The sequence below is a fragment of the Silurus aristotelis genome (assembly GCF_946808225.1).
Source record: "Silurus aristotelis genome assembly, chromosome: 4".
In the NCBI taxonomy this organism is placed as follows: Eukaryota; Metazoa; Chordata; class Actinopteri; order Siluriformes; family Siluridae; genus Silurus; species Silurus aristotelis.
Window position 1 is genome coordinate 6,787,768 of NC_139577.1, and position 12,021 is coordinate 6,799,788.

The window sequence follows — 12,021 nt, forward strand, 5'->3', positions numbered from 1 at the left end:
AACTTTACCACCAGTGAACATTCAGGGAAAGGACATTGTGAGAGTGGTTTCTTACAAATACCTGGGTGTTCACCTAAACAACAAACTGGACTGGACAGACAACACTGAGGCAATTTACAAGTAAGGGCAGAGCAGACTCTTTCTGCTGAGGAGACTAAGGTCTTTTGGAGTGCAAGGAGAGCTACTGAAGACCTTTTTTGACTCTGTGGTGGCCTCAGCCATATTCTATGAAGTGGTCTGCTGGGGCAGCAGCATCTCTACTGCAGACAAGAAGAGACTGGACAAGCTGATCAGGAAGGCCAGCTCAGTCCTGGGGATTCCCCTGGACACTATACAGGAGGTGGGAGAAAGGAGGATGGTAGCAAAACTATCATCATTGCTGGAGAACGCCTCTCATCCCCTGTATGTAAACATTACATCGTAGAGCAGCTTCTTCAGTGATAGACTGTTACATCCTAAGTGAAGGAGCGTTACAAAGGTCTTTTCTCCCTGCTGCTATTAGACTTTTTACAATCAAAGCTGCTCCCAGTAAAAACCAGTCACCAAAATTCAACACTGTTATTACTTTTTAGCTGTGCAATAACATTACCTGTGTGTATTACATGCAACATGTGCACTATTACCTGCAATATGTGCAATACCACCTGTGTGAAATACTACCTGCAATGCATACTTTTTTTTCTTCCCTTATTTATATTTATACATTGTACTGTGTACATACTGTATATTATAGTATGTGTATATTCTTTTTATATATTTGCATTTATTTTTATTTCTTTCCTTTGCTGCTGTAACAAAGACATTTCCCCACTGTGGGACGAATAAAGGTATATCTTATCTTATCTTATCTTATCTTATCTTATCTTATCTTATCTTATATACAGCTTGTGGCTTTTGTTTAGGTTTGTTGACTGAGTTTTAAATTTACTATTGTTAAAACATTGTTTTTATAGATCTTAACAAATAAAATTTTATTTAGACAGTATATAAATCTGGCTTTATTTACTTTGGTACTGTGTTGCAGCTTTAAGGCACACACACTGATACATTTTATTCCATTAAAGTCAGGCTTATTGTTTTTGTGTTTTGGTTTTTTAACATTTTTTATTACCTTTTTAGTTTCATGTTTGGTTTTGTTTATTAATCTTTTTACAGGTTCATTTGTTTTCTTTACAGTGAAAGACTTTCTGACTAGATTTTTGAACTTTCTACAACAATATAAATTTTTATAATTATAATTTTGCACAAATGTAGGTCTAGAGTCAGCATAAAGAGATTCACTCTTAACTGTAGAAGATCTGGTTTTGTTTCATATTGTATTTAGTTTGACTCAGTTTAAAATTAAACTGTATACATTGAAGAAATCAAACAAAGTCCTATTCCAATAAGGCAAATTAATGGGTTATGTGTTCATAACAGGACGCTTTCTAGATTTGTTAGTTTGGTGTAAATGGAGCAATGTCCATTTAAACCCAGGTTGTCCTCATAACTAAGGGTTAGTTATGTTTGTGTGTGACTTTTCAGTTAAACCCAGTTTGTCCTCATTACCAACAGTGAGGTGGTGGTGTGTGTATGAGTGGTGTCCAATTAAACCCAGATTGTTCTCATAACTAAGGGTTAGTTATGTGTGTGTGTGTGTGTGTGTATGAGTGGTGTCCAGTTAAACCCAGTGTGTCATTATAATTAGGGGTTAGTTGCGTGTGTGTGTGTGTGTGTGTGTGTGTGTGTGTATATGAGGGCAAATGCACATTTAAACCCAAAAGGTATTTTTTACTTTAGATATTAATACTTATCTGTAATTCTCTTATTTTACAGTAACATTATCACATTATTATGAATTGATGTATTCAAAAGTTAAATTCTAATTAATAAATTCTATATAATTCTAAGAAATAAAGACTGACATTCAAGGTTAAATAATGAGAAATACCTGTTACTTAAAAACCATAAATTGAAACCTTTTTATTTATTTAATGCTCATTTCCACAAGAATGCATGCATACATTTGTATATTCCAAATTGTGTTACACCTTTTAGTGACTGTTAAGTAGTCTAATATTCTTTTGCTTTTTAAATTTACTTAAAAAAAAATATGTATAGCTAAATATCTCAATATTTCACTTGGGACCTCTCTCTTCTCTCTCCTAAAATGCTTTTGACTCCCTTCACAATTGTTATAGCTCATACTAAAAACTAATTTTCTGAAATGTCTCAAGATCAGTGACAAACATTTGTTGATTAAATGTTTGATTTGAATTTGGGCATAGGAAAAGAAAACCTCATCAATGTTGCACTCCTATGGGTCAAGTTAAACAACTGTGATTGTGATGGTTAATGATTTGTGTGCTAGTGTAGATGATATTTAGATAAACTAAAGTAGTCTATATAAGACATGATTCAATCAGATACGCCCACTGCCGCCCCATCCTTACAGTGCTGTAGAAAATCAGGCCTTAATATTTCCAGACTGTTTCACTATAACTGAATTCTGAGTAGACAGATTTTTACCCCATGCAATAAGGAGCATTTCAATATTACTTATTAATTTCTGTGACAAAGGGAAAGGTGTGTCCCCATAACTCAGTGTGGTACTTATTTGGGAAAAAAGTCCTGATAACCCCCCGTACATGTATAGGTGTGTGTGTGTGTGTGTGTGGCTGCATTTGCATTTTAGTACCGAACGAGCTGACGGATTTCTCTGATGAGCTACGTGGTGTTATTCCTCATAGTATTAGAGCATAGAGCATTTATTCCTCCTTATCAGCAGAGAGGTGGAAAAGGTGAGCTGTGTCACTCAACCACCCATCAAACACTCAACCTGCACTGTACCTGCAATGCATTGTGGGATTGTAGCAACTAGATGTTCTGGTTTAACACACTGTGTCATTTAGGTGGGTCATGATTACAAAGTGCTGACTCTGTTTCTAGGGTTGCCTATAAGTGTGTGTGTGTGTGTGTGTGTCTGTGCAGTCTGCAGTAACAAAGTGATTCTGGTGTAAATGTTCTTTTATTGAGATCTACAATGAGCAAATCTTTGACCTCCTGCACAGCGCCTCAGCACGTCGGCCTTTTAGAGAGGACAAGAAGAAAAGAGTGTTTGTGCAAGGAGCAGTGGAGAACTATGCAGCTTCAGCCGCAGAGGCTTACCGGGTACACACACAAACACACACCACAACTGCTGATGGGCAGTATGCAAGGGGTTGAGTAAACGGAATGTCGCATCCACGCCAAGGAATTGTGTGTCGTCTCGCTCTCATGCAGTTTTTACAATAACGCTGGAGTCCATCGAGATGCGAGGAGAAGAAGTGGTGAACATCAGAAAATCTAAACTCAATGCCCAGTGTCCAATAGAAGGAGTCAGCATATATGTTACCGGGACTCCAAACTCACCTTCCTGCTCAGGGTACGAGGTCAAGGTCATAGTGGATACAGTGTGCTTGTGGAGTTGTGACCTGAACATGGCTGTGTGTGTATGTGTGTGTGTGTGTGTGTGTGTGTGAGATAGAATTCTCTTGGAGGCAATGCTAAAACTTACATCATTGCTAACGTCCACCCAGGATCCAACTGTATTGAAGAGTCTCTGTCCACGTGGCAGATTGCACAGAGCGCCGAACTCAGCTAAAACACGGTGAATCAAAACACGATGCTTTAGATGCTATGTAGTGTGTGAGATATCATTTCTAATTTCTCAACTAAATATATTCCTCATAGTATTGAGCATTTATTCCTTCTTATCAGCAGAGAGGTGGAAAAGGTGAGCTGTGTCACTCATCCACCCATCAAACACTCAACCTGCACTGTACCTGCAATGCATTGTGGTATTGTAGCAACTAGATGTTCTGGTTTAACACACTGTGTCATTTAGTTGGGTCATGATTACAAAGTGCTGACTCTGTTTTTAGGGTTGCCTATAAGTGTGTGCGTGTGTGTGTGCAGTCTGCAGTAACAAAGCGATTCTGGTGTAAATGTTCTTTTATTGAGATCTACAATGAGCAGATCTTTGACCTCCTGCACAGCGCCTCTGAAGGTTTGTGTAACGGATGCTTTATTTCAAATACAGCACTGTATAAACTCAAAACTGTTGTGCTTACAGATGTTGTGTACTGGTTGACTTTTGACACCACAGGAGGCGAGCAGCATCAACTTCTCTCTGATGTGCCTGGGTAAGGTGATCAGGGCTCTGGTGGACGTGTCCAATGGAAGGAGTCAGCATATTTGTTACCGGGACTCCAAACTCACCTTCCTGCTCAGGGTATGAGGTCAAGGTCATAGTGGATACAGTGTGCTTGTGGAGTTGTGATCTGAACATGGCTGTGTGTGTGTGTGTGTGTGTGTGTGTGTGTGTGTGTGATAGGATTCTCTTGGAGGCAATGCTAAAACTTACATCATTGCTAACGTCCACCCAGGATCCGACTGTATTGAAGAGTCTCTGTCCACGTTGCAGATTGCACAGAGCGTCAAGCTCAGCAAAAACACGGTAAATCAAAACATGATGCTTTAAATGCTATGTAGTGTGTGAGATATAATTTCTAATTTCTAATTTTATCTGGCTAAAAATATACGAATGAATAGAGGTGGACTGATGGTAAGGATTTAAACATATAAAAATATCTCACACTACGGTAAAACCTCAGTATAAAGTTCGCAATATTTATTATAATATTTATATTCAATATATATTTTAACGAAGATGTGGAAAAAAGTGCTAAAAGTATTTATTAACCAATGATTGCGCATTACACTAATGTACAAATTAATCGTGTCAAATTTATTTATCCTCTAATCATATATAATACTGTGTAGTATATAATAAAATGAATTTGAAATAACATCGCTATGTAAACAAAGCTCTGAGTAGCTCTTGAAGTCCACCCATCTGTGATGCACTCTATGGACTATGGTCAGCTGGTAATATCGTTTGACTAAAGTATGGCTGTAATGGGGTTTTACACTTTGGCTCCAGCATGTTTACTAACTTCTTAAAACCTTCGTTGTTCACCACCCTAGGGTGTTTGTCTATGTATGAACTGATGCAGCTTCTGATGTCTGTTCTGAGGGAGTGAGGTTGTAAATGCTTCTTTTATAGTCTTTTGGCCCGGGCCGGATTTTATTCCTCCTATCAGGGTAATTATTTGAACAAGTGGCTCTTCATGTTGGTCGTATTCCCCGGCATGCATTTTACCACAGTGTGGCATTGTCTGTATATAGTTTTTTTTGTCTGTCGTGGAAGTTTGAGTTTCCACTTCCCTTTGCTCCGCTCGACTGGGCTGAAAACACTAGACCTATTGTTTAATACTTTCATGTGACCACAATGATATCGAGACAATTTCGCGAGACCACAAAATCAATAATACCGTTATATCCCTAACCGATTTTACCGAAAGCTAGGTTGGATCGTATCTGCCGAATAGCCGAATATACAACCGTTTAATAAACCATGTAAAATAGTACTGAACTTTATCATAAAAATAAGTACCGAAAAATGAAAATGTGCTCAAAGAAATAAATATTAATATATGAATTATATTTACAACTATTGAGATAAAAAAAGACATGAATTTCAACTGAAAACAATAATAACACATCATCCAAATTGAATAAATAATAAGAGCAAATTGCAATAAAAAATAATACAAGGGAAACTAATCCTGTTAACCCCAAGCAATTAAAGTATAACATGGTCCATATCTAGTTCTAGTTCTATTTTAATGTTTAAAATTAATACGTTTTAAATTGGAGAAATGGAAAAAGCTGGTGTGCGTGGTGTCTAGTAAATCGGCTCCTCTTTGCATCAAGAAGCATACTCACATACAGCAGGAATTCACCTCTAGACGCCGCTCTCGTACTGTATAACAGCAGACAGCAGACCTTCTCAGACATGTGGGTGGATTTTTACCGATAGTTCCAGCATCAACTGTCGATGCTGATTAATCGACAACACCGATGAATCGGTCGACCTCTGCTAATCACCATTGCCAGAATTTGATAAACGATGTTTGTGAGATCTCACCAACATCGAAATAAAACCAAACAAACAAAATGTAATAATAATAATAATAATAATAATAATAATAATAATGAAAACAAAACACAAAAATAATAAGAATAAGAAAAATAATAATAAATGAAAATAATAAAAATTACAAAAATTTTAATAAGAATAATGGAACAAACAACAAGAACCAGGAGGCAGAGAGAGAGAGAGAGAGAGAGAGAGAGAGAGAGAGAGAGAGAGAGAGAGAGAGAGAGAGAGAGAGAGAGACCTGGCTAAGGACACTTTAACAGCCTGTTGCCTAGTGTTTATCTGAAAGTGTTGTGCCCTAAATTAGGGCATATATAGTAATACAATATGAATAAAATAAATTAGTATTAAGGAAATATTATATTATTGCAATAAATATATAATTAATTATTTATCACTGCCAAACAACAAATAAGTAAATATTAAAATAATTGTATTCTAAACTAATAGGAAAAATTGAGTATTTTGTTTCACACTGATATTTTTATAGCCATTTTATAATTATTACTCTACTGTTTTTGTGTACAAATATTTATATTAATGAAACGTTTAACTTTTAAACCATCAAACTATTCAAGATGTTTGTACTATTGCTTAGTGTACTGAAAAAAAAATAATGTATGAAATGACTTTTGATCTTATAGAAAAAATAAAACAAGCAAATATTTAACGTAATTTTAAAATGCGTTTGGATCAACATGTGATTCTCATGTTTACTGACGATGCTAGCATGCTAACAGTTAGCTTAGCATAAATAGCCTGACATTTAGCTTTAGCGCCTCACACAACTAATAAAAATGTAAATCCCGCAAAAGTGAACAGACAGAGAGAGAAAGTGTAAGAAATCAGATGTCTACCTGTGTTCATTGTAGAATAATTATAAAAAAAAAATTGGCGTGACGAGATTCTCACTCGGCGCGTGCTGAAGGAGGTTTAATTGACGGAGAGATGGAACTCCACCGTTTTCTTTATTTAAACCTAAATAGCCGAATACTTAATTTTAAATTTAATTTTAACCTCTGTTTAAAATTTAATTTAAAATAAGTTAAAGGAGGTGGGAAGAAAATAAATGAGAAGGAAGAGAGAAAAACAAAAATAATAATCAAATAAAAAAAATAGATAACAAAAAGTACAAATAAAAATTTATTAAAAAAATAAAACCGGTTATTGATAATAGTAATAAAACAAAACAGAACAAAACAAAAACAAACAAAATGTAATAATAATAATAATAAGAAGAAGAAGTAAAGAAGAAGAAGAAAAATAATAAATGAAAATAATATAAATGAAAAACATTATCCCACTTCATCCAGAATCAAAACACTTTAAAATTGGCGCGACGAGATTCTCACTCGGCGCGTGCTAGAGGATGTTTAATTGAAGAAAGATGAAACTCTGCCACCTGCAGGAGTGGAGAAGAACAGCACTAACACAACGAACCGCTCGCTACATGAATAACTTTGCGTATAAAAATGAAATACACACATTTATAAAAGTTACCTGGTAAAATTAATTTGAGGGAATTTTTTAAGTAATTAAATTAAAGGTAACATGGTATTTAGTATAGAAATAAGGTGACATCTACTCTTTGATAACACTTCCTTCAAAAAAAAGTGACACTTTACAGTGCATTTTTTATATATCAGTGTTTTCTTTAATCATCCCGAGAATTAAAGCAGAGTAAAGTACAGTAAACTGATTGTTTTTCCAGTTGACTTTTTTTTATTATTATTATTATTTTAGGATATTTTTAGTTCACAAAGAAAATTATCTTTTGTTTGTTGTTGTTTTTTTTCTTTTTCTCTAGTTATTTCAGTCATTTTGGTTTTATATATATATATAGTTTCATTAACCTCCTTCACGTGAGTAGAGTCAGATTCAGATCTCTCTACAATTGACCTGTAAGTGGATTAAGATCTCCTTTGAGACCACTGCATGTGTTGCTCAGTCTGATAGTCAAATCTAAGTTGCTTGGGAAGAGCTACTTCACACAAGCGATAAGACTTTAGATGCATGCCATCTAACTTATTCCATGAATCTTTCCTCATTTCAGCTTTACAAATCATACTGTTGTTCATTTTGCATTTGCCTGAACATCTTACCCATGGAGGAAAGTCCTCCAGCAGCTTTATGTCATCTTTCTGAGATTTATGCCGTACCTCTGTCCTTGCAGCCTCCATCATTCTATTACACACAGAGCCATTACTGTCTTACACATGCACTCTGCGACCAAATGAATTCAAAAGCTGGGGGTTGGAGATGAAGCGTGACTGAACTTATTGTCAAAGAGGGGCGAAGAAGACTGAACCTGAAGTTCGAGATGTCCACTGCGGCTTTATTTGGGCTCTCCTTCAGCAGAGGATCAAACCTCAGAAAGAGGGACTGCTCACGCAGAGCAGATTCCTTAAACTACACACATACACACCAACACATAAGTGGCTCTTGTCAATGAATCAGAAAAAAGGATATAAACCAGGGGACCTATATATGTCCCCTGGTGGTCTAGTGGTTAAGATGCAGCGCTCCCACCGCTGCGACCCGGGTTCGATTCCCGGTCAGGGAACCATCCCCAGCCGCTCTTAGTGCCGGTCCCAAGCCCGGATAAATTGGGGAGGGTTGCGTTAGGAAGGGCATCCAGCGTAAAACATGTGCCAAATCAAACGTGCGGAGGATCCGCTGTGGCGACCCCTAACGGGAGAAGCCGAAAAGAAAGTTTTATATATATATATATATATATATACATACATACATACACACACACACACACACACACTCACACACACACACACTCACAGTGCTTAATCCAAACTGCTCCAGATAATCAATCTGTCCATCCAGATCACTTGGCATAACTGCACAAAAGACAGGAACAAACTCATCATCTGCTGCAGCACTGTCAAAGTCCGCTGAGCAGGGAAAAGCCGGCTCTTCCACTTTCTGAGGATTTGTAACATCCGGAATGCAGGGCTGATGTGTTTTGGGAACCAGTAAAAACTCAGGTAATTCAGTTGCCTGCAAAAATAAACACGAGCCATTTGTCAAATCATTTAAATGAATAGCTTTAGAGGTATAATGGTGGAATTTTCGGCAGCAAGTACACAATCTTGCCTTGTGCGGATAAAAACCCTCTCTGGCCTGAGGCTAAATTATATGTGTACGACAAACTATAATTCAGTGTTGATTTGGTTTAGACTGGAGAACTCGTACAGTCCACACATGACGTTTCCACATACTTTACGCTCACCTTAAAGGATGGTTCGGCTTCTGTTGCCTTTTCGGGTTCGGAGGAAGGAGAACTGCTCAAAATACAAAGATAGAATGCACATCATTTATATAATGAAAATAAATAAATAAAACCACATACACTTTAGTTTCCTGCGAGTCTCAGTAAGAGATTTATTTAATTACTAACTCAAACAATTTGTTCAATAATACACAATCTGTTTATAGCTTCAATATTGCAGGTATGAATGGGAACAATCATTTTAGATGTTTCAACGACATAAACATATATAATATATATATATATATATATATATATATATATATATATATATGTAATCTTCAGGCTCACTAAGCATCTCACTGTTCTTCACTCCTGAGCTCATCTCCTCAGTATTAGATGGTGCTAAATTAGTGATTGGTGTTTTCCTTGAGACAGGAGGAGAGTTCTGGATTTTATGAACCTGTCTGGGTGAGGCAGAGATAAACCCCAATGTCACTCCATAATTCTCCAGATCATTCTGTGGGTTAAAGGCTGCTGGTGGTTCTGTAGAAAATACGATTCTGTTTTACCCCTTACTTATACTATACTTTCTTAAAATTAAACCTCCTTCACTACACATGGAAAAACAGTCCACAAACATCTGACCTCAGAATAGAACAGGTCCCTCATGAAACTCTGGCAGTAGTGGAAATTAATGCAGCAAAAATGTAGGGTAGGTATGGCCTTAAGGAAGGGAATGTGGAAGGTCAGATGGTGGTAGATTTTGCTAAATGGAAATGGCTGTGTTGAATACATATTTTAAGAAGAAGGAGGAGCATAGGGTGACGTATAAGAGTGGGGGAAGGTGCACACAGGTGGACTATGTTCTATGTAGGAGATGCAGCCTGAAGAAGATTGGAGACTGTAAGGTGTTGGCAGGGGACAGTGTAGCTAGACTGTATCGGATGGTGGTCTGTTGGGAAGATGGAGGAAGTATTTTGAGCAGCTGATGAATGAGGAAAATGAGAAAGAGAGAAGGTTGAATGGTGTGTAGATGGTGAAGCAGGAAGTGGATAGGATTAGTAAGGAGGAAGCGAGAGCAGCGATTAAGAGGATGAAGATTAAAAAGTTGGTTGAACCAGATGACATATCGGAAGATGCAGATTTTGGAAGGTAAGAGGATCCCTGAGGAATGGAGAAGGAGTGTGCTGGTACTGATCTTTAAGAATAAGGGAGATGTGCAAACCTGCAGTAACTACAAGGGAATAAAGTTGATCAGTCACACCATAAAGTTATGGGAAAGAGTAGTGGAAGCCAGGCTGAGAAAAGAGGTGACCATCTGTGAGCAACAGTATGGTTTCATGCCGAGGAGGAGCACCACAGCAGCATTATTTGCTTTAAGAATGTTGATGGGGAAGTATAGAAAAGGTCAGAAGGAGTTTGGTTTGGATGGATTTAGAGATACCGAGAGAGGAGTTTGGTGTTGTATGAGGAAGTCAGGTGTGTCAGAGAAGGGTGGTGAGGGTGGTGCAGGACATGTATGAGGAGAGTGTGACAGCAGTGAAGTGTGCAGTAGTAACGACAGACTGGTTCAAGGTGGAGGTTGGACTGCATCAGGGATCGGCTCTGAGCCCTTTCCTGTTTGCAGTGGTGATAGACAGGTTGACGGACGAGGTCAGACAGGGGTCTCCGTGGACTATCATGTTTTGCGGATGATATTGTGATTTGTGGTGAGAGTAGGGAGCAGGTTGAGAAGAGCCTTGAGAGGTGGAGGTACGTGCTAAAGAGAAGGTGAATGAGAGTCAGTAGGAGTAAGACAGAGTACATGTGTGTGAATAAGAGGGAGGGCAGTGTAGTGGTGCAGTTGCAGGGAGAAAAGTTGCTAAAGGTGGAGGAGTTTGGGTGTCTGGGGTCAACAGTGCAAAGTAATGGAGAGTGTGTTAGAGAAGTGAAGAAAAGAGTGCAGGCAGGGTGGAGTGGGAGGAGAAGAGTGATAGCGGGAGTGATTTGTGATAGAAAGGGATCTTCAAGAGTGAAAGAAAAAGTTTATAGGACTGTGGTGAGACCTGTGATGTATAGTTTAGAGACAGTGGCATTGAGTAAAAGACAGGAGGTGGAGCTAGAGGTAGCAGAGCTGAAGATGTTGAGTTTTTCGTTGGGAGTGACGAGGATGGACATAATTGGAAACGTGTTTATTAGAGGGTCAGCGCATGTTCAACGTTTTGGAGACAAAGTGAGGCAGGCGCGATTGAGATGGTTTGGACATCGGTAGAAGAATGCTGAGGATGGAGCTACCAGGAAAGAGGAAAAGAGGAAAGCTGAGGAGGAGGTTTATGGATGTGGTGAGGGAAGACCTGCAGGTAGTTGGGTTGAAAGAGGCAGATGTAGAGGACAGGGGGGTATGGAGACAGATGATCTGCTGTGGCGACCCCTAATGGAAGCAGCCAAAAAAAGAAGAAGAAACGTTGAGAAAGTTGTACTTTATTTTTTTATTTAATGTTTATACAATATAAATGCATGAAATGCCCCAAAATGTAATTGAAATAGCTTGATTAATGGACCACCACCACAACAAAAATGTAGTGTTATTGTTATTATTGTTGTTTGGTGTTTAATAGCTATTTTCACCTCAAATAGCAGCAGCAGATTTATTTTTATTTTCTGTATTTTTTACATTAAAACGAATACATGACATTTGCAGTAATCTTTTAAGCTTTCATTTTTGTTTGTTAAAATCAAGTCATTACTTACGCTTTAGTTTGGCCCTCAATAAAAACAAAATAACATTTTTGCA

The 12,021-nt window shown here is 37.7% G+C and overlaps 1 protein-coding gene across 1 annotated transcript; it reads right to left on the reverse strand.

Moving 5' to 3' along the window:
- Window positions 1-7,370: 7,370 nt before the first annotated feature.
- Window positions 7,371-9,749, reverse strand: LOC310724758 (uncharacterized protein; the record flags this gene model as incomplete). The annotated part of the gene is made up of 6 exons (XM_083539035.1): window positions 7,371-7,424; window positions 8,125-8,206; window positions 8,331-8,431; window positions 8,816-9,034; window positions 9,267-9,318; window positions 9,745-9,749. The coding sequence occupies 6 exons, from the start codon at window positions 9,747-9,749 to the stop codon at window positions 7,371-7,373; spliced, it is 513 nt and encodes a 170-aa protein (XP_083395161.1).
- Between the last annotated feature and the right edge of the window lie 2,272 nt (window positions 9,750-12,021).